Below are 20,253 nucleotides of genomic sequence, written 5' to 3'. Positions count from 1 at the left end.
AGATTGACATTGAAAAACCTATCATAATGCAAAAAAAATGAAGTGAAATGAAAAGAATAAAATAATAGCATTGTAAGAACTTTTTGATGTTTGTGTTTTATATTTCAGTTCAACATTTTTCAGTGCCAATATTTGTTGTTTCAATGCCAATTTTTATTTTCAATACCACAGGTTACTGTCACTGTTCTAGCTCCATTTTTATATATAACATTCCATTATAACTTAATTGTGTTCCTTTAAGTGTGCTGCATGTTTTAAATAAAGTTTTATTTAGAAAAAGGGGAGGAGGAGGAAAAGGAGGAAGAAGGTGGAAGAGGAAAGGATCAGCCATCTTCGTGAGGTCGAAATCCGGAGCGCAGGGGTAATATCTTTGGTATTTATGAATCATCATTTATTTCAGCGTTTAGCTACCTAGCTACTGAACTCAAGTCGTAGCCGGAAACTGGAACTTGCCTCATGTCCATGACGTTTGAAACAGGTTAGCTTTTTACTAGCACCTGGCTGGTTACATGGTCCAAATAAGCGTGGCAAAGTTATGTAGCAGCATGAAAACGATGTGACAGCCGCTGCATGGCAATAAGCTTACTAATGGTTCCCTGTTTCATACATCGAAAGCAAATGCACGAAAATTAATAGTTTATTTTTAAATTCAGTCGAACGGAGGCTCTGGGATTCACAGCAGCACTTTACAAATAGCCTACAACGTTTCATCCATTAATCTTACGTTACAGGCTAATTACTAACGTGACGTTTGTTTTCTTTCAGAGCCGTTTTGCTTGGCCGCAACGTAACATGCCTACGGTCTAGATTTAAGGACAATAAAGTGCCAACGTTTTTCCCCCCAAGCCGATAACTTTATTGCCATCAAATATGCTCTTGTAGTCTAAACCGTCTCCGTTGCCATGAAGTGATGATACGAAGATATGACGTTAGATGGAATCTACCCAGAGGAAAATTCTAGTTAAAACTTGTAATGATAAAATATTAAATATGCTTTTTTTGGTAGTATCTGAATCTGAATGCAGATTTTTTTATAATAATAATTGAATTAATAATTTACTTGACTAAAACAATAGTCACTGTCTTTCAAAATGTATTGTGGGCCTACAAGCACTGATCAGTCTAATTTAGTTCCTCTGGTAGAACTTAATTACTGTAATCCTCTTGGGAAGATTTATGTTTTTCTTTTACACAAACAGGCCTGAAATACACACACAAGCACACAGGATAGGAGACATGCATTGTTGTAGGATGTCAGTAATCTGCTTAGAAAAATAGGAACTATTTGATTAGGATGGAACAACACAATGTAATTCTGTGTTCTGTATATATAGTAATATATAGTATATCCGAATATAATACACATTTTCTATGTCTGCCACTTTAAAAAAAAATAATAATTCCAGTGCTGTTTCCATGGTATCAGAATTTTGGATAGGCATCTTTGAAACATTAATTGGTAATATGAACGGTTGGGAAAATTGGCAGAACAGGCAGCCAAGTGACATTACTCTGATCCAATGGAAATCACAATTTTCAGATTGACAGCACTCTAGCCCATTGGATTGGGGGGGCAATCATATTTCACGAGGGGCCGGTACCAAACCGTGCCCCCTTTTAACTCGTGTTAGAGACTTGTCGCAGCGAGACTAGGGGTTTGGTTGACTCAAGGGCACCTCTCCGGCTACGGACCACACTTTGACTGGTGGAGTTTTGCATCCCTGGCAAAACAAACAAACAAAGGAAACAAACATATTTGATCGAAAGGGGGAAAGTTAATATAATAAAATTAATGTAATAATGTTATTTTTTATCAATAAAGGTATCAGTTCCTACCACCAATAAAAAGAGCCACTGCCAGCTCCTCTGGGTAATCACTTCTGGTACAGGCTCCACCATAGATATATACGGAGCTCCATTGTCAGGACATTAAAATGCATGCAAACATTTTATATGTATGTTATGACTGCACTGGCACACTATTCTGTTGTGTGCTATTACAGTTGATGGCTCCACCTAAAACCTACATCTACACTTTGCTGACACACTGAGTGCCACCCCAGTACATTTTAGAAGCACCTTTTGATCCCATTGATTGACTGCTTGTGGGACAAAACAAGATGTGTAAAACATACTGTATACTAGCTGCATCCAAGGTGGCGTGCGCCATCGTGACGTCAAAATGACGTAATATCCTGTCGGCGCGCCGGATTTATGGTGCGCGAGCAGAGGTCGCGCACGGCTCTTTTTTTTTTTCAGTGGCGCGCCACAAAGCGGAAACGGGAGGCCTGAACAAATTTGCTGACAACCGGATGCCAGGACTCTCAGAGTGACTGCAAGTCTCTCTTGTAAACTTACTAGGTCAAATCGAAGCATTGACGGCAATGCTGCTGCCAGTTCTGCCGCTGTTTACCTTTTTCTTCTTCTTCTAGTCCGTAGAAAGAGCAATGTCGGTAGCCTTTGCTCATTAGTGCCACCTCTGTTCAGGAGAAGACTGCAACAGCACGGGTATAAATAGTCACGGCGATCCCATAATGTCACATTTGCACGCGCCAGCTGGGCTGCGTCTAGTATATAAGAGCCTTAAGACTTCACTTTGGGCTGTGGGAATTGTGTAATTTTTCACAATTTTCTTTTTTTTTTTTTACATCTTATGGACTAAATGGAGAATCAAGAAAATAATCAGCAGATTAAAAATAGTTAGTTTCAACTGTACATTTACAATTTATTTTATACAATTTCACATGGTGATGACACAAACCACACCAAAAACTACTCAACTGTACCTTGGCCCATGCTCTCACATCCAACTCTTTCTTTACTGAAACAGCTTTTGGTCTCAGCAGCAACAGAGCAGTAACTGGCATTGATCAGCCACAACTGTGTGTCACATTGATGTGTACAGTAAGATGTCTGGACATGAGAGTGTTGAGCTATGCATATATCAGCTGGAAGATAATAACCATGGGCTTCATGAAAAAAAACTGTGTAAACTGTTTGATAGTTTTGTAAAAATATAGTTGATAGTATTAAAAAGACGACATTACACATAATGTTTCTCTTATTGTAGTCTGAACAGGATTTTTTTGTGACAATTAAGAGGTTTCTGTTTAGACTGAATTCTTTGCATGCTTGAATTAACTACAAGTGTTTGATAAGAGTCAAACGTGTCAAAATATATATAACTGAATAGTTTTTTTCTCTTCACTGTATCACTTTCAGATGCCAAGACATTGCTCAGCAGGCGGCTGCAAATCTCGGGACAACCGTGAGACTCGTAATGCTGGTATTACCTTTCACAAGTGAGTTCTTTATGCAGTTTTATTAGATAATAGTCTTCAGGGGTGGCATGGGAGGCCTTAAAGGCTGTGATCAGGGGACGCATTATACAACACGCTTCATTTCGTAAGAGGAATAGTGCTAAAGCAGAATTTTGCAGGATGGCCTGAGAAACTTGACTCAGTCAAAATACCAATACAATAATATTCTATCTCAGAAGGTTGAATTCAATGTATTCAGGGCAAGACAAATTATTTGAATTGGGAGACAAAGCAGGAAAATACATTAAACAGAGGGAATTGGCTTTCACTATTTCTCCAGTTAGATCCAATTCTGGAGATGTTTTTAACAGCAACTGTAGATATTAACAAGATTTTTAAAGAATTTTACACTGATCTCAATAGGTCATTTTCTACATCTACTGATGAAGAAATGTGTTATATCATAGGACCATTAGGGCTTCCCAAACTGACAGAAGAGCAAAGAGAACTCCTTGATGTGGATTTAACTATAATGTTAAAAGAAAAGCCCCAGGGCCTGATGGCTTCTCAGCAGAATTTTTGAAGAGTTTTGCAACTGAACTGGCTCCACTTCTGTAGAGGTATATAAGAGGCACTGGAGAAGGGCACACTGCCATCAACATTTAGGAAGGCTGTGATAACTTTGGTTCCTAAGAAAGGTAAAGATCCAGGAGACTACCAAATTTCCTTAATGCAGTTAAGAGCATATTACAGGTTAGAGCCCCCAGTAAATCAGTATATATAGAAAAATAATGTAGGAACTAGATTTTCTTTAAAATATACTTATAAATACACTACTGAGGCTTTGGGAGGCGTTTTTGTGAGAACATTTTACATGTGCATCTGAAACCAGTGTATGTTTATTCATATTAATATTACGGACCACAGCCATATAATTATGAGCCTGCTATGCAGCCAAGAGAGCAGGGACAGGTCAGAATTAGACAGAACAACAGTCAGAGGAGAGAAATTGAGTTGTGGTGTGAGGAGAACCAGTGGAGAATAGGGCAGGTAAACAAATTAGACTAGAAATAACAACTTACATATTAAACAAATTAGACTAAAAGATGATACAGATACAGATGAAAATATTGCGACACTATGCGGCATCTGACACAATTTCAGGGTAGCTATTAGCTGCACGATATGAGAAAAATATGCGATATGCCATAACATTGTTGATATCGCGATAATGATTTTACTTGCGATAATTAAACAGATATTAAAATGTACTCAGTTCTGCCTTTCTGCTGCTTTCAGTATTCTGCTAAGATATAAAAAAACAAAAATGAAAGGAAAGAGTAGCCATGATGTGCTTTGTCAATTAAATCTGTTTTTTTGCCAAATGTTAACGGTTAAGCAGATAAAATACCTGATTACCTGGAGCCCAAATGTAATGTAAACTAACCATAACACTATACTATGATCCATACAGAAAGTTACGTTATTATACATTTCAACACTGTCTCTAACTCCTTTGAAATCATATAAGATTAGGGCTAAAATCTAAGGTAAATTCTTGTTCATTTTGTTTTTTAGATCATTGTTCATTCTTTTGAAGTGTTTTTAACCGGGTTTTGGGAATCCAAATTTTTTTTTTACTATGCATGTCCTGTTACTATACATGTCCTGTCGCAGATCATTCAAACAACTCTGAGTTGTAGTTTAAAACTTTTACAGCCAATTTAATAAAATTACGGGTTTTATTCCGGCTCAAATCTATAAATACAGTTAATGGATACAGGCACGGAGAACTGAAGGCTCGAGCAACAATTAGCTCTGATTAGGGGTTAGCTCCAGTCATCTCTGGTTAGCTCCGTTATAAAGATATGGATTGGAGGTGACAACGGTAACAACCAGACTCTGATAGATGACGTTCGAGGAGCTTTCACAACGGTGTGGCCGCGGTGTTTCTATGGTTTTATCAGTAGGCCTACAGTTAATCCCACGACAAGACCACCAAGTCATCTTTGTCAATTTCTTCACATACTAGACATGCAGAGGAATCGAAAGTTGGTTTCTCACCATCCCACAGCAGCATGCTACAACTAACGATAGCCTATGAGCCTGAAGTGCAGCGTTGACGCTGTCATGAACGCGGCGCGTGGGAGGGGCTGGAGGCTGCTGATCTGTGTGCGCTTTAAAAAAAAATACATTACACAGGAAATTCCCCTGGATGCGTGTATTTTCGCTAGGGTTGGGTACCTTTCACATTCTTATCTGTACCGATACTGGTACCTGGAATTCGGTTCCGGTACCCAACGGTACCTTTTTTCGGTACTTTCCCTCTGTAATTACAAAAAAAGATTTATTTATCCTATTTACTTAGAACATTGCTATTTATTTAGAATATTTTACACTCTAAAGAAATTAAACAAAAATAAAAATAAAACCCCTCTCTCCTCCCAAACAACCTATTAAATTTAATAATTATTCATTTCTTACTCACTGTAACTTTTATTCTTGTATTTGTATATTATTCTTTTTTAGCCTGTTTTATTTTCATCATGACCGTTTCTAATTGCTCTTTAATGTTTTATGTAAAGCACTCAGTCAGTTACCAGGGCAGAGAAACCACTGTTGTGCCTGCTTGTCTCAGAGGAAGTGTAACGTCAACAGCACCGCGACCGCTTTCAGCTCACCATTAACCTCTCTAGGTTCACTGTACCGTGGACGGCACACTTTGTAGCTCTGGCGTCGCTGTTACCTCCACTCATAAACGTTTTTATAACTTTAAAGCATTCAATCTTCAAACGTTCATGCGACACAACAATTGAAAGCTTAGCCTCTCATGATTCAATTAAGCCCACACACAAAGCATAAGATGATTTATAGCAGTTATACAACTGTTATAAAGTTAAAGAAAATAAAGAAATACAGCCGTAGACTGCGCAGCTGGTATCTAGAGTCGAGAGTGCATCCATACCTTTTTCCTTGTCCCTCTAGCCACAGCGGTGAAATTTCCCCAAAAACTTTTTTTTCATACCTCGCCAACAATCCAAGGAAATATAATATCCAAGCCATTTTATCCAAAATGAGCTGTTCGCTTCACTCCTCTTGAAGTTTCTGGCCGAATCACAACGGAAAAACAGCAAACTGTTTTTCATTTCTGGATTCGATTCATGTCCTCATGCAAGACTTCTAACGCTAAATATGGGTGTCAGCGTTATTCTCTGAAGTCTACGGAATCCAAAGAGCCCTCATATAAGCCAATCCATACATGGCAAGCAGAGCCAGCCCTGTCTAAAGCTGAGGATCCCTCTGACGTGATGTGCCTCCCACGTGCGTTCGATCGACAGCTGCTCGGACCAGTAACGCTTACATGCTACGAGGTCCTCCTACCGTTTTAGCCAATGAGGAGACGTTTCAATAGACACCAAGCATGTAGTTTTTCTCATCCAGTGCTGAGTTATCTCTGCTTTTCTCCATAAAAAGGGACATAAATGATGCATAGCACTCCTGAACTATTTATAATTACTTATTTCTATATATTTATGTATATATATTATTTCAAGTATGTGTGTGATTGATGTGGGTGTGTTTGTGTATTTGAGAAGTTTTGAATTTTTTTTGGCTTCTTTTTTTTTTTTTGCACTTTTCAAATGGAAATAACAAAAACGTAACATCTGTAGAAAAAAAAGGCTTCTGGATTTTTTTCTGTAGTAAGCTGAGACGTGGCTATGGCATTATGTTGTCTGTATCTCACCAGATGTGTTTACAGCAGTGTATTTTAATCATTTTACAGATGTATGACTTGGACGGAAATAAAAAAACCTCCATTCTAGCCTCTGTGACACTTGTAACAAAAACTTGAGTGTTTCCTTTCCAATGATATCAGGCACACCCCAGAGTGCCAAAGTATATGGGAGCTGTCACGACAAAAAATTCTCCCAGAAATTATTGCGATAAACGATAATATTGTCGTTCCTAGACCATTTTCATCTAATACAATGATAATGGCATAATAATGCAGGTACACCTTTTGGACTGGAAGACATTTTAAATATCCACAATATGTCTTTGATCTTGTATGTCGTCTTTCACGCTGTTGTACAGTTGTGGAATTGCCGTTTGTGATCCGTATGTTCTTCCAGTCAAATGTTTGCAGCATTCCTCGAGTGTTTGTGCGATAGACTACAGACTATGTACTACATTTAACAATTATTTATTAAACACTAAATATTACATTTAAATAATATATAATGAATACATTATATCTATCTATATCTATGTGGCTACCTGCCACATGGCGAGTAAATGTTTGTACCAAAATAGTTCTGTTTTTCAGTCTTCATTTTGACGAAGGTACAGCTACTTTCTTCTGCTGTCTGCAGGTCGGAGCTTCACGGGGGGCGGGCCGACACACACACACACACACACACACACACACACACACACACACACACACACAAACACTGGCGCAACTCTGACACACTTTCCGCACTCCGTGTCTGCGGACAACTGTAGGCTTGTACCGGTGATGATGTTCTGTCCATTGTCGGACACATGCAGCCACTTTCCTGAAACCGCTTGCGAGACAACAATCAATGTGAGCATCGAAACTAAAAGAATAGTGATCGTAGTCAGTCCCCAGTGGACTTCTTTAGCAATATTTGTCTTTAAGCCTTTTAAGTGCTTTTTTATTCAATATCTGCTCTAGCTTTTCCACCGGTTTAGGCACAGATGAGGTAATAACAATGGTGCAAAGTGATGTGAAATTGCATTTATTTGTGATTTAAAAAGCTATCTGGATTCCTAAACCTAAACTGTTTTATTTTCATGACCGTTTTTAATTGCTCTTTAAATAAACCACTTTAAATTGCCTTGTTGCTAAAAGGTGCCAAAGAAATAAAGTTGCCTTGCCCTACAACCTTCAGCCTGTCAGTCTGTCACCAGGGCAATAGAGAACACCTGTCTGTCTCAGAAGGGTAACATTAACTGCACGGCGATCTCACAATTATATTATATTATAGAGTAGTATATCATGCTGTCTGCATAAAGTTTTGAAAAGTGTAAACACACTTGTGTCCGCTTTACCGACATTGCTGTGTCTCACTGTGACTTTAACGTGTGTGCGTGTGTGTGTGTGTGTGTGTGTGTGTGTGCGTGCGTGCGCGTGCAGGGGGGGGGGGGGTTTCGGACAGATATTTTGAAATTATGGTCGGGCTCGGGCTCAGTCACATCAGCGCGATAAGGCATTTGTTGTAAAATGGTGCTGTGGCTCCTTTAAGAGAGCTCAGTGCGTGTGTAAAGTGGGCAGAAGAGAGATAGAGGAAGTAGATGCGACCGGAGCAGAGTTGGTGGAATAAGTTTGTTTTGTACACAGTGTGTGCAGTGTCCGAGATAAACCCCAGACTGAAAGCCAAGTTCATTCATTTGCTCACCAGAAACGGGATTTTAACCCCCCATATTCATTTTATAACGTCGGCCCGGGAGGTAACGAGTCTTCCCTGGTTTTCTGACCACGGTCGGAAACGATGCAATCAGGAAAGGTTAACACATTGAACATTTTAACAGCTTATTAACGTGCGCTTGTTGCCCCGTGTGCGCTGATGCGCTCATCTGTTGACATTTCCGAATGCCTTCCTACAGTTGCTTAATAAAAGCGGGCTTTCCACACAAACAAACGTACATGTGTCATTAGTATGAGAAACAAAATTGATTTTAACTGTGTTGGGCTCGGGTCGGGCTCGGACACAAATTTCTTAATGCCCGTCGGGCCGGATTCGGTCACGGCTCTGTCGGATGCGTGCCGTGCTCGGACAGAAAATTTCGGCCCGATTCGACTCATTCAAAAGAAGTCAATATTTTATTTGGCTGCAGGGTCCTTTAAAAAGTCTTGAAATGTCTTAAATAAATTTTAAATTTTTAAGGTCTGAAAATGTCTTGAAATCTGTAATTTACGATAAGGAGGTCTTAAATTTCATGTGGGACCAAGTCCGACTCGACGGCCGTATGTTGAATTTTTTTTTCCAACCGCAGTTTGACCAGCGCACCATCTGGGGGCAACACTTTGATCTATGTGGGTGCAACCTGCATCATTCTGTAGGTGATTGACGAGTAGGTGCAGTGTTTCCGCAAAAAAAATTAATTCAGCGGCGGTTGACTGTTTGAACGTCAACAGTAATGTTACCTGAAAACAGCGTGTAGTTCCTTTTTAAGCAAGTTTGCTTTAGTTGTCATTGTGCATAAATATGAACAATTCCGTTGCTGTCAACGGGCTTATCTGCTAACGTTAGCTACCGACGGTTACCTCGGAACAATCCAGCAAATAGACGGTACCCTAGGCTGCCGTACCTGAAACAGATGATTTAACGTCACTGCTCATTTTACACACAGTTAAGCAACAAAACTAAACGCTGAGGGAAGATTACTACAGGCAAGATTACTACAAAATACAGCAATGCAATTTTCTGTTCACCGGCGCATGTTAAAATCCAGTGCTAATATGGCATCAGTGCAACAACACAGATTTTTGTGCCTCATTACGGTGCCACTTAAATGTCTGCGGTGCTCTCTGATGCTCCAAACCCCACGTTAGACACTAATAACACTTTAACGTTACACAGCAGGTAACGTTAGCCTACCGTAAAAGTGTGGCTGTATTTCACTGTAAGGGATTCCAACAGCGGGACATACAACAGTCTGCCGCTACAGCTATGAGCTAAAAGACACAAACTAGCACTGGTCACTGTTGTTGTCGGAAAGACAACACAAACAGGACAAAATGTTGCGTTTACTGGTAAGCTGGTAAACCTCGTGGGGCATTTCAAAGTTATTGTAAAATACCCTTTACTCGCCTGTTAACAGCAATTTTCTGGTGAAAGAAGTAATTATTGTTAAGTTATTGTTATTACATTTTTAATAATCATTTAAATTCACCCCTTTTTTGTGCTGAAACCAAAAATGTATCCGATCCGTGAGTTTTGTGATCTGTTACACCCCTATTTGAGAGGGATGGGAAATTATATTGCAAGCCATTATCTCATTGTTTTATTATTAAAATGTGTGGTATAGTTGCATAAGAAATTAAAGCTGCAAGCAGCATTGGATGGGCCCTCGCTCCTCTGCACGCGTCGGGGTTACTGGCGGACGCCGCTCCTTGCGACCGTGCATTAGCGTGGCACTCGGACACTGCAAATCGTCACCAATGAAAGGGGAACTCCCTGCTGAGTTCAATGATATCTCACACAAGACTCTACGTCATACAGTTCATTAGCGGTGAAATGGGGCATGGCCAATGCATAGGGGGCGGACCAAACCATGACCAATGAAAAGGGAACTCTCTGCTGAGTTCAATGATACCTCACACAAGACTGTACCTTAAATGGGTCACCAGTTTGAAAGGGGCGTGGCTTAACCATAGGGGCGGGCCAAACCATCACCAATGAAGAAGGAACTCTCTGCTGAGTACAATACCTCACACAAGACTCTACCTTAAAAGGTTCAAAAGCCATAAAGGGAGTGTGGCCTAAGTACATGGGTGTGGTTAAAGTATAGGGGGCAGCTCAGTATCACATGTAGACCACATGTAAGTTTCATGTAAATCGGATGATGTTTGTCATATAAGGCGGAGTTCCTGTTGCGCTATGACCAAAAGTCACATTCCCTTTAAAAGCAGGCGCGCTTGTTCCATGGTGGATTGCCATTATAATGGCAGATTTGCTAGGCGCACGCTCTTAATACATCCATGGGCGCATGCCAGGAGCGGTTCACAGCCGAGGAGACCGACGTTTGCTATGATTTGTTAGATTTTTTTCTTTTTGACAAAATGTAAATAAAGAAATGTCACAAAAACATACTTTCCGATGTTTTGGGCTCACTCTCACTGAATCACGAGGTTATGAATGCATGGTGATATTTTTGCGATGTAGTCTAGCATTAGACCGACATTACCTCAGACGATGCAGCTCTTCTCTCTCTCCTCTCCCGTGCTGCTGCTGGGGCATTTGGGTTAAGTGGCATCGGCACATGCAGTTCAACATGACATCTCCTTAAGTCCTCTAATATTTCCTCATTTATGTCATCAACACATCCATGATTCATAAAAATGTTGTGTAAAACAAGGTCATGTTTTTCCTTGTATTTATGTATGGTTTGCAAAAATAGGAACTGCTGGGTCCGTGAGACGAGCGAAGCAAAGTGTATGCTCTCTACATTACGGCCAAGCATGCGCCCTTAAAACAGCATCGGAATAACGCGCCACTGACTTTAGACTAGGTTTTTCCTGGTCTGTGGTGGAATTGTTTTCTGAAACTGCAAAATAGCACTAGAGAACGTTTGCGCTGGAACACGCCTCCTCTTTTTGCTGAACCGCCCCCAGGAGCGCAAGTTCATTCCCTAATTTACCGACGTGAGTCTGTGGAGGAAAAAGTCCGCTGTGCGTCGGGTGCAAAATAGGAATGATACATGCGTCAGTGTACAAAGTCAATTGCACTGGGTGCAAAATAGGGCCCTATACAGTTAAAAAGATGAGAGAGGCCTGTAATTTTCATCATAGGTACACTTCAACTATGAGAGACAAAATGAGAAAAAAAAATCCAATGGATTTTTAATGAATTTATTTGCAAATTCCTCGGGAAAATAAGTATTTGGTCACCTACAAACGAGCAAGATTTCCGGCTCTCACAGACCTGTAACTTCTTCTTTCTTTGTCGATGTGTGCTCTTAGTGGAAAATGAATGTAAACAAAGTGGCGTGTCGGAAATGCAATGCGCCATGACGTAGGTCCCCTTCAAGGCCAGGTACTGAAATTTGGCACTGATTGATTTAACGTAAATTGGTCCTGAGTACGGTTCCTTCCCGGGAAAGGGAAGTTTGGGGTCCCCTGCTGGAGCTGCTACCCCCGCGACCCGACCCCGGATAAGCGGATGAAGATGGATGGATGGTCCTGAGTAGTACCGACGTAATTCTGCACTGTAGGCTACTGATATTGTGAGTTTTAACCTTGACGAGAAATATCGTCTCTCGTCTTGTGGGATGAGATCTCGTCACACCTCTACACCTAAGTCTTCCACAAACCCAGAACACTGTAAATTGGAAGTGTGCTACCTGCAGTCCCCAGACAGGATTAGTCCACCCCCCCCATCTCATTCAGATCTCTAATGATCCCTGCCTGGTCATTCTGCCACGCCTGCAGGATGGTAGGAATGATGTACAAGTGCTGATAGTGGAAGAAGGTGCTGGCACTGATGCTCTGAAGCCCAAAACAGCTTCAACATCCTGATGGTTTGGCTAGCAATGCAACCTGAAAAGTGGATGGCCCCACTCAGTAATAGGTTGCAGGCCCGCATATTTCGATGCAGCATTGGCTGGTTCTGCCAAAAATGCTGATACCCACATGCTGCACAGACCTAAGAGATGTACAGTATGTGGAAGGCAGAAAATGAGTAAACTATGCCATAAAAACAACAAAGTATATCGGCCTAAATAAAACGAGTCTTAATTGAGGTCAGGGTGAGATTCCTGCAGTGGTGGTTTTGAAAGTTCCTCATCAGACCTTTTTCATTTCGTCCTCTGGGATCCATGACACAACACCAGGTTTATCCATGAAAACAGAGGAAAATTCATCTTCGCTGTGCACAGGACTGGGCAGTGGAGTTGTTTGTTTCTCCAACATTTCTTTCTGAGTCCCCACACTGACCATCTTGGGGTGGGCCTGGACAGCTAGAATAAAAATAGGCAGCACAACTCTTTAGGTACACCTGTCCAACCTGCTGCAATCCCAAATAACAGCTCTGTCACAAAATCTAAATGTGTTAATTTAATTATGTGTTAAAAATGGAGGTCAAAGATAGTGTTAAGAGTTGTACCTCCCTGCATAATACAAAAAGATTTTACAAATGATTTGCCCTCCAATATTATGTAAACAGATGGTGGCATGTACAATTAATTTTAGATATTAGCAATGTTTGAGGGGCCAATGGAGAAAAAGCCTCTTGCTCTGGGTCAGCACGCACTGCAGCACTGGCTGTAGGTGCATCTCTCCCTCCCAAATCCTTATAAAGACACCACATACAAAAAATAAATTAAATTACGAATTAGCTGTGCAAACAAAGTGACTAAGCTTTAACTAGACTTGATGGTTCTAATATTAGCAAACTGAGGTTACTAGTTATGCCTTTCTCATATGGTAATGGTTTCACAAAATATGTTGCTAATGCTAACTAGCATTACCTATTACTGTATGTCTTACAAGCTAGCTGCTGTGCTTTACAACAACTTATACACATCACGTTGCTTCTCATTATTGAAATCATTATATTGACTGATATGGTAGTTAGCAAATGTAAATGTGGTGCATAGTTCACGTTTTCTCTTCCTCTGGAGGTTTTTCTGTCATATTTTAAATGGTTTAAAAGGATAACAAAGGCATTTTAATAAATTACTAAAACAGATTGATAGAGGTGGTTTGGGTCTACCAAAGATGTTGTATTATTACTATGCTTTTAACTTAAGGCATCTGGCCCACTGGCCACTTGAGGCCTGAGAGAGCCCCACCCTGGTATTGTATTGAGCAATCAGTTTTTTCCCCATTATCGCCCTTACAAAGCCTGTCTGTCAAACTGTATGGTGAGGCAAAAACACATCCAATAATCTCATACTTAAAAGTCGTGTGGACTAAAATGGCCCGGTTGTTTGAATTGGATCCATATCTATATAATTTGAGTATTTGGTGAAATCCAAAGTTATGTATTGGTAGCGCTCCCCTTTTTTGGAGGGATTGGTTGGAAAAGGGAGTTGTTACACTGGGGGATCTGTATCTCTGTGGCATGTTGAAATCCTTTGAGGGTGTGGTACAGCAATTTGGAATCCTTACGTCTCAATTTTTTTTGATATTTGCAACTTCGCCATCTGTTGGTGGGGATTTTTGGATCCAGCACTTCAGCCCAGAAGGCACCAGAATATTAAGATAAGGTGTTGTGAGATATGAAAAAGGTCAATGAGGCTTCTGGGTATTATTCTATGCTTATGCAGAACCTGGGGAGCCTGATCAGCCCTCAAGAAGAAATGAGAAAGGGATCTGAATATTACACTGGATGATGAGGAGTGGGACAGAATCTGTGGGAATATTAACACTATGTCACGTGATGTGAGGGTGCGCCTTATTCAGTTCAAGATTATGCATCTCTTCTATTGGACTCCCTCCAGATTGTTTAAAAATTGTCTAAAAGACACACCAAATTATTGGAAATGTAAGCCAGAGAACGGCCAATTACTTCATTTCCTATGGTCCTGTAACATGTTCATGTTGCGAATTCTGTTTTGTATGTTGTTTAAAAAATAAATTAAAGGTTGTTAATCACAAAAAAAGAATACACTGATAGTACAATGACATTCTTAAATGTCTCACTATTAAACGTGAGGTTGTAGACTAAAGTGCCAAACGTGACGACAACATTGAAAATACAAAATTATAATTTGTCATTGTGATGGCTAGATTACCTAAAGGAGCTACTCGGAGGAACCTTTGGATCACCAACTCCCACCGTGCAGACTACTGGGATCCTCAGACTGACTTTGTCTACTTCTGCTCCAAACACTTCACCCCTGAGAGCTTTGAACTGACTGGATGCAGGTATGTAGACTCAAACAGCACATTAAGAGATTACAGATATCAATGTTTTCTGTTATTGACCATTGGTGCAGAATATGAGTACTGCTGATGGTGTTTGGATAGCAGCATGTGTTTGACTTTTTCCCTCACAGTGGGATCAGAAGACTAAAGGAAGATGCATTTCCCACCGTATTTGATTCCTCTTCAATAACCAAATGCAAAAGACCAGGAACACCACAGACACAAGAAGACATTGCTGTCAGGTACACATAATTGATACAGAGTCACATTTTGTCATTTGATCATTAGCAGTGCAACTATGAATAAAATGTAATTGAATACTGTAAAAACCTTTGTAATCATAAATGAACTGCTTGAAGAAAAACTTGTATCCCTTGTCCAATGAATGTTTTACATTTGAATGGTTTTTAACAATTCTAACCACATAAGTGCAACATTTTTGAAGTGAAAGAAGACCTGTAGATAAACGTACCGGATGGCTAATTATACAATACAAGAGCCAATGTTAGCATTTTGGCAGAAGAAACAACACCGCAATACAAAGTACACACTAGTAGGCTTGGGCCGATGTAAATATTTTGTAATATTTATATTTAATTAATTTGCTTGAAGGTGTCATAGTGACTAATGCCAGTTCAACAGTTATATAAAATATAATAAAATCAAACTGAACTTGAACAGCCTCGTACACCGGCCCAAAAATGTAATTGACCCAACTTTACACAGTACTGTATAGCGTTACCTAATAAAATGCTAAGAATTGAATGCACAGAGGTTTGTCCTATCATTTTTCACCCACCTGTATGTCCTGCCATGTAAAGGAAAAACTAATGGAACAAACAGCACTTGTCATTTTATTTTTTTTTATTGTAGAAAGAATCCCCGCTTAGACGCTCAGACGGAGACGGATAGGGGTAAAACGTCAGAAGAACCCACAGTTCAGAGGTCAGTGGCAACAGCTGAGGAGACTAATGAAAACATCCCTGCATCTTCTCAAGAGCCATCAGGGGTGAAGCAGCTCTTGCAGCAAGAATGTTATCGGTCACCACCACCAGTGTCTCGTCCCCTCTCCCCATCACGTTACATGAGGCGTTTGCCCCCTCCTCCAGGCTTCTACCTGCCGAAAGAGCACAGCTATGCTCAGCTCTGCCCACTGCTGTGGAGGAGACGTTACGACCAGGCTATTGACTACTTGGAGAAGGCCCTACGACAATTGCATGCAGCCAGGCGGCGGGAGAACCGCTTGCGGAGCACTGTCTTGAGGCTACGTGATAAACGGCTAAAGCACACTCTACTTGTGTCAAAAGATGGTTGTAAAAACGGGGAGAGCTGGACATCAGGGGGGGAGAAGAGACAAGGCAAAGGAGGTTCTAACCAGGAGGAGAGTGGGACTGATGCTAAATCTGAGGATACAGGTTTGTTTGAGGACAGATGTGTAGATCATATTGAGTTGGGGGAACATTTTCTTCCAGACACCAACAGCTGGTCTGAGGAGGAGAAGGGATACTGCTTTTACTGTGGAAGAGGGCAGGTGCAGGTTGGTGGTCAGGTAGCACGCAAAGTTTCAACAACTGGGAAAGATGTCCAGCCCACAGCACATGAGGATTCTCTGACGATTCAGAGAAGCGTTAAAACCAGTACTTGTGACACATCTAAAAATGCCAAAGACATACAAATAGTCAGGTTGGAAAGACCACCTGGGAAAAGTACAATGTCCCAAGTACTGCTCCAAACTCAAAATCTTCACCAGCTGCTCCCTGCTGGAGTGTCGCTGTCTGATATTCATGAGGAGAGTTTGCAGTTTTTAGGCTCTCAGAAGAACCTGCTGCTCTCTAACGTGTGTGAAGGGGAGACTGATGCTATGGGTCAGGAGCATCACCTAGACCTGCAGCAGCAGCTGTTTTGGATACGGGACAGTGCGGAGGGACAGGTCATTCTGGTACCTGTCCTTGCTGAAGATGGATTACAAAGTTATCTCAAGATGGAGGAAGTCTCTGATGAAGCACAAACCATACTTGTGTCAGAACTGGATTTTAAAGGAGACTTGGAACACATGACAGACAACAGTGAAGGTCTGTCCAATGATGAAAAAGCATGTGATGATGACCACAGTGACCAGCATTCTATTATCAACACTACTCTGGTGGAAATAGGAGAAGATGTGAGGGAGAAACTTAAAGAACATCTGGAAGGATTTCACCTTCAGCTGAGCACCGAGTTTATAAACTGACTATGAACACTGAATGACAACAGAGTAATTTTGTGTCATTTGTCCCAGTCTTAGTTGAATATTCAATAACATATATAGTGGGAAACATCACCTAAACACCACTTGAGAATCAGCTCAGCAGTCGGACATGGTGGTGTTGTAAAGGACACATCTTTAAAGACGCTTTAAAGATACAGTATATTAAGTGCTTAGTCGTAGTTAGTAGAAAGGTGCAAATCAATGGATACATGGGTGTTTTTATGTGCAGAGCCAAATCAACAGGGATTGTATTCTACTACCAAGTATTGTGTCTGTATTAAAGCACGATACAGTATATCTTCTTCCTCTGTTCCATAAAGCTCCATTGTTGTTCAAAAATGATTTAAAACATCAATGAGTCACACTGTTGCATACAAAATGAAACTATAGATTTGTAAAGATGTGCTTATCAGTAGGAGCCAATGGGGTTGGAGTTGGAGACAGAGTAGAAATTATAGGTACTAACTAGGGCTGTCAGCATTTAACGCGTTAATCGTGATGCAATTAAGGGCCGAGCATAATGCGTTAATTTTTTTTAATCGTATTAATTGCATCCCACCATTTATTAATTTATTTTCACTTCACTCGGCTTTGCGTCGTGCCTAACGGGCTACTATTTTGCCGTACTTCCTCGTAACACATCCTGCTGCTGCAGGAATAGCAACATGGATTTCGGTGCCTCATTCTGGTGCCACTGATATGCCTGCACTTCTCTCTGATGCTCTGAAACAGACGTTACAGGCAACAGAAACATTGCTGCACGCTAGTTAACACTATACTCGACAGCAGCTAACGTTAGCCTACCGCTAGCTAGAAGCTGGATTAAACACGGTTACAATGCTGACAGCTAACGCTAAACTGCTGTTGTCGGAAAAACACAGACGGTGCGTTCAATGAAACTGGTAATTTACAGCCTCGTGGTGCATTCAAAGTTGTTGTTGTTAAATGCCCTTTTCCCATCTGGTGTTGTTTTTTTTCATTCAACAGCTATTTACTAGTGAAATAAGTTATTGTTATAGTGATTACATTATTATTAAACATTTAATTTTGACGATCTGGCCTTAGCAATAAACAAGCCATTCTTTAATGTCGCCAACTGTTTAGTACCCTTCTTTTTTGTAACTTTCTTAAAAAGTATCGGTTCAGGCACCGTTAAGGCACTGGTACCATTTTTAAAAGTACTGCTTTAGCACCGGTATCAAAACCAAACAATACCCAACCCTAATATTGACTCTAGATTCAAATGTGTGACTAGATTAAATATATAATAAACAAATACAAATCTTAAAATCAAGTTCATAAAGTCATTTTATTTGCATTCATTTGATTCCCAATCAAAATACACTGGTAAGAATTCCTTTCCATTGTTAATATGTACTTAAAAACAGTTCTGAAATGCAAAATAATAGAATTTTAATCATGTAATAAAACGTGATTAATCGCGATTAACTATAGAAATTCAACGATTAATCGCGATTAAGAAAATGTTATCTTTTGACAGCCCTAGTACTAACACATTGTTGGTTTTGGACTTGACACTTATCCTTTAATTTTTTTTATATTTCATTTTTATCCTTTAATTTTTTTTATTTCATTTTTATTTTTTATATTTTTCCCATGTCATTAAAATATCAAAAACAAAGACGACATACAATTGGTAAAAGAATAACATGAATAATTTATAACTGAAATGGCAAACATGAAGGTAGATCTCTGAAATAAAGGGATAAATAATAAAATGTCTTACTACTTTTTTCAGTTCTCTTATTTTTAAAATGTCCACTGTGTTCTCAGAATTGTGCATGAGCAATGTATTGTGTAGTTTATATAGAGCAGTGAAAGTTTGCTTGTGGATATTTCTGTGGTGTGAGGGAATAGAAAGTGTTAGATCGCACAAATATATAAAATGAACTTGATGCTGTGGTAGTTTTCTAGATACATCCACAATTAGCATTCTTTTTGATGCACTGAAGAAAAACATGTCATGGAAAAATAGTTGCAGATGACAATAATTCAGCTATTGAGTGACAGATGTCATTGAAATGTGAGGGGTTTTTCAATGAAGTCAGTTATGCATTTTATTCGATATTCTATTTTTTACATTCCCTACCTTCTATCAAGTCTGACGGATTGGAAAATAAAGTGACAAACAAACGTTTATGTACACCGTCCCTAAATTATTAAAGGGATACTTCACCAATTTAGCATTTAGCTTTGTATCAGTAGAAACCCGGTAGTATTGTTGAATGACCGTGCTTCTCTCCCTCATGTCCCCCTGTGAGGGGAGATCTCTGTATTGTGGGTCTGGAAAAAAGCCTCTTACGACGCAAAAATTGTCATTTTGCGTCATAAGAGGCTTTTTTTTGCCCAGAGGCTATGGACTACAGTCAGGAGGACGGCAAGATGGCGTCGTGGTAACATCACTCTGTTGTCGCTCTGTAATATGAAGTAGCAAACCTCGGTTTTTTTAACAGTTAACATGAATTGAGGGCTTTCAAATGCTATCCTAATACTTCACAACTCGGAGATTTCTTGAAGAAGATATCTTTCTACATGTTTCCTTGCTTTTTTAAAACTGGCTAAAGGGAGTCTCTCGATATCACAGTCATGGTTACCCTCTACAGTCACGAACTTTTACATTAGTCTCTATTATTTTGTAGCTAATTTACTTATTCAGATCAGATATTCAAAAACGTAAACGTGCATGGTTTGAAATAAAACAAATCTTTATCAATAAATCAAATCAATATTTGTTCGCAAAAGTTAAAATGAAGCAATGCCTTCTGGGAATTTCAAGACAGAATCGAGTAGACCGCATCTGTATTTTTTATATATATATATATATATAATATAATACAATTACGTCGTTTGTGTTATCCTGTGTTATTGCGTTTACCTGGCTGGATACAATAACACAGGCTTTTCCGGTGTTACACCAAAATCTGTGATCCGTCAGAATGTGTTACTGTATGTATGTAAAACTATATAAAAATAGCGTTTTTTCACTGTTAGTCTCGTTTGCTGTTACAGTTCATTTATGATCTTCAGATGAAAAATTACACAGTTACAAAAACATTCAAAAGTTACATATAGTCCCTTTAATGAGACATATATCCCATAGGACCTCA

At 39.8% G+C, this 20,253-nt stretch overlaps 1 protein-coding gene across 4 annotated transcripts; it reads left to right on the top strand.

Annotated features, from left to right (window-relative positions):
* The first annotated feature begins 290 nt into the window (after window positions 1–290).
* Window positions 291–18,878, top strand: thap7 (THAP domain containing 7). 4 transcript variants are annotated; one of them, XM_078267908.1, is made up of 5 exons: window positions 291–373; window positions 3,223–3,302; window positions 14,740–14,877; window positions 15,009–15,119; window positions 15,751–18,878. In XM_078267908.1, exons 2-5 carry the CDS (start codon window positions 3,223–3,225, stop codon window positions 17,105–17,107), a joined length of 1,686 nt encoding a protein of 561 aa, XP_078124034.1. In that variant the 5' UTR covers window positions 291–373; the 3' UTR covers window positions 17,108–18,878. The 4 variants fall into 4 exon arrangements, with proteins under 4 accessions (XP_078124034.1, XP_078124037.1, XP_078124035.1 ...); XM_078267909.1 differs by having other exon boundaries at window positions 303–361; XM_078267910.1 differs by lacking the exon at window positions 291–373 and adding an exon at window positions 380–478.
* The last annotated feature ends 1,375 nt before the right edge of the window (window positions 18,879–20,253 follow it).

The sequence above is a fragment of the Sander vitreus genome, chromosome 14 (genome assembly GCF_031162955.1).
Source record: "Sander vitreus isolate 19-12246 chromosome 14, sanVit1, whole genome shotgun sequence".
Lineage (NCBI taxonomy): Eukaryota > Metazoa > Chordata > Actinopteri > Perciformes > Percidae > Sander > Sander vitreus.
Note: the sequence above shows the minus strand (reverse complement) of the source record. Positions and strands in the feature narration are given on the sequence as shown.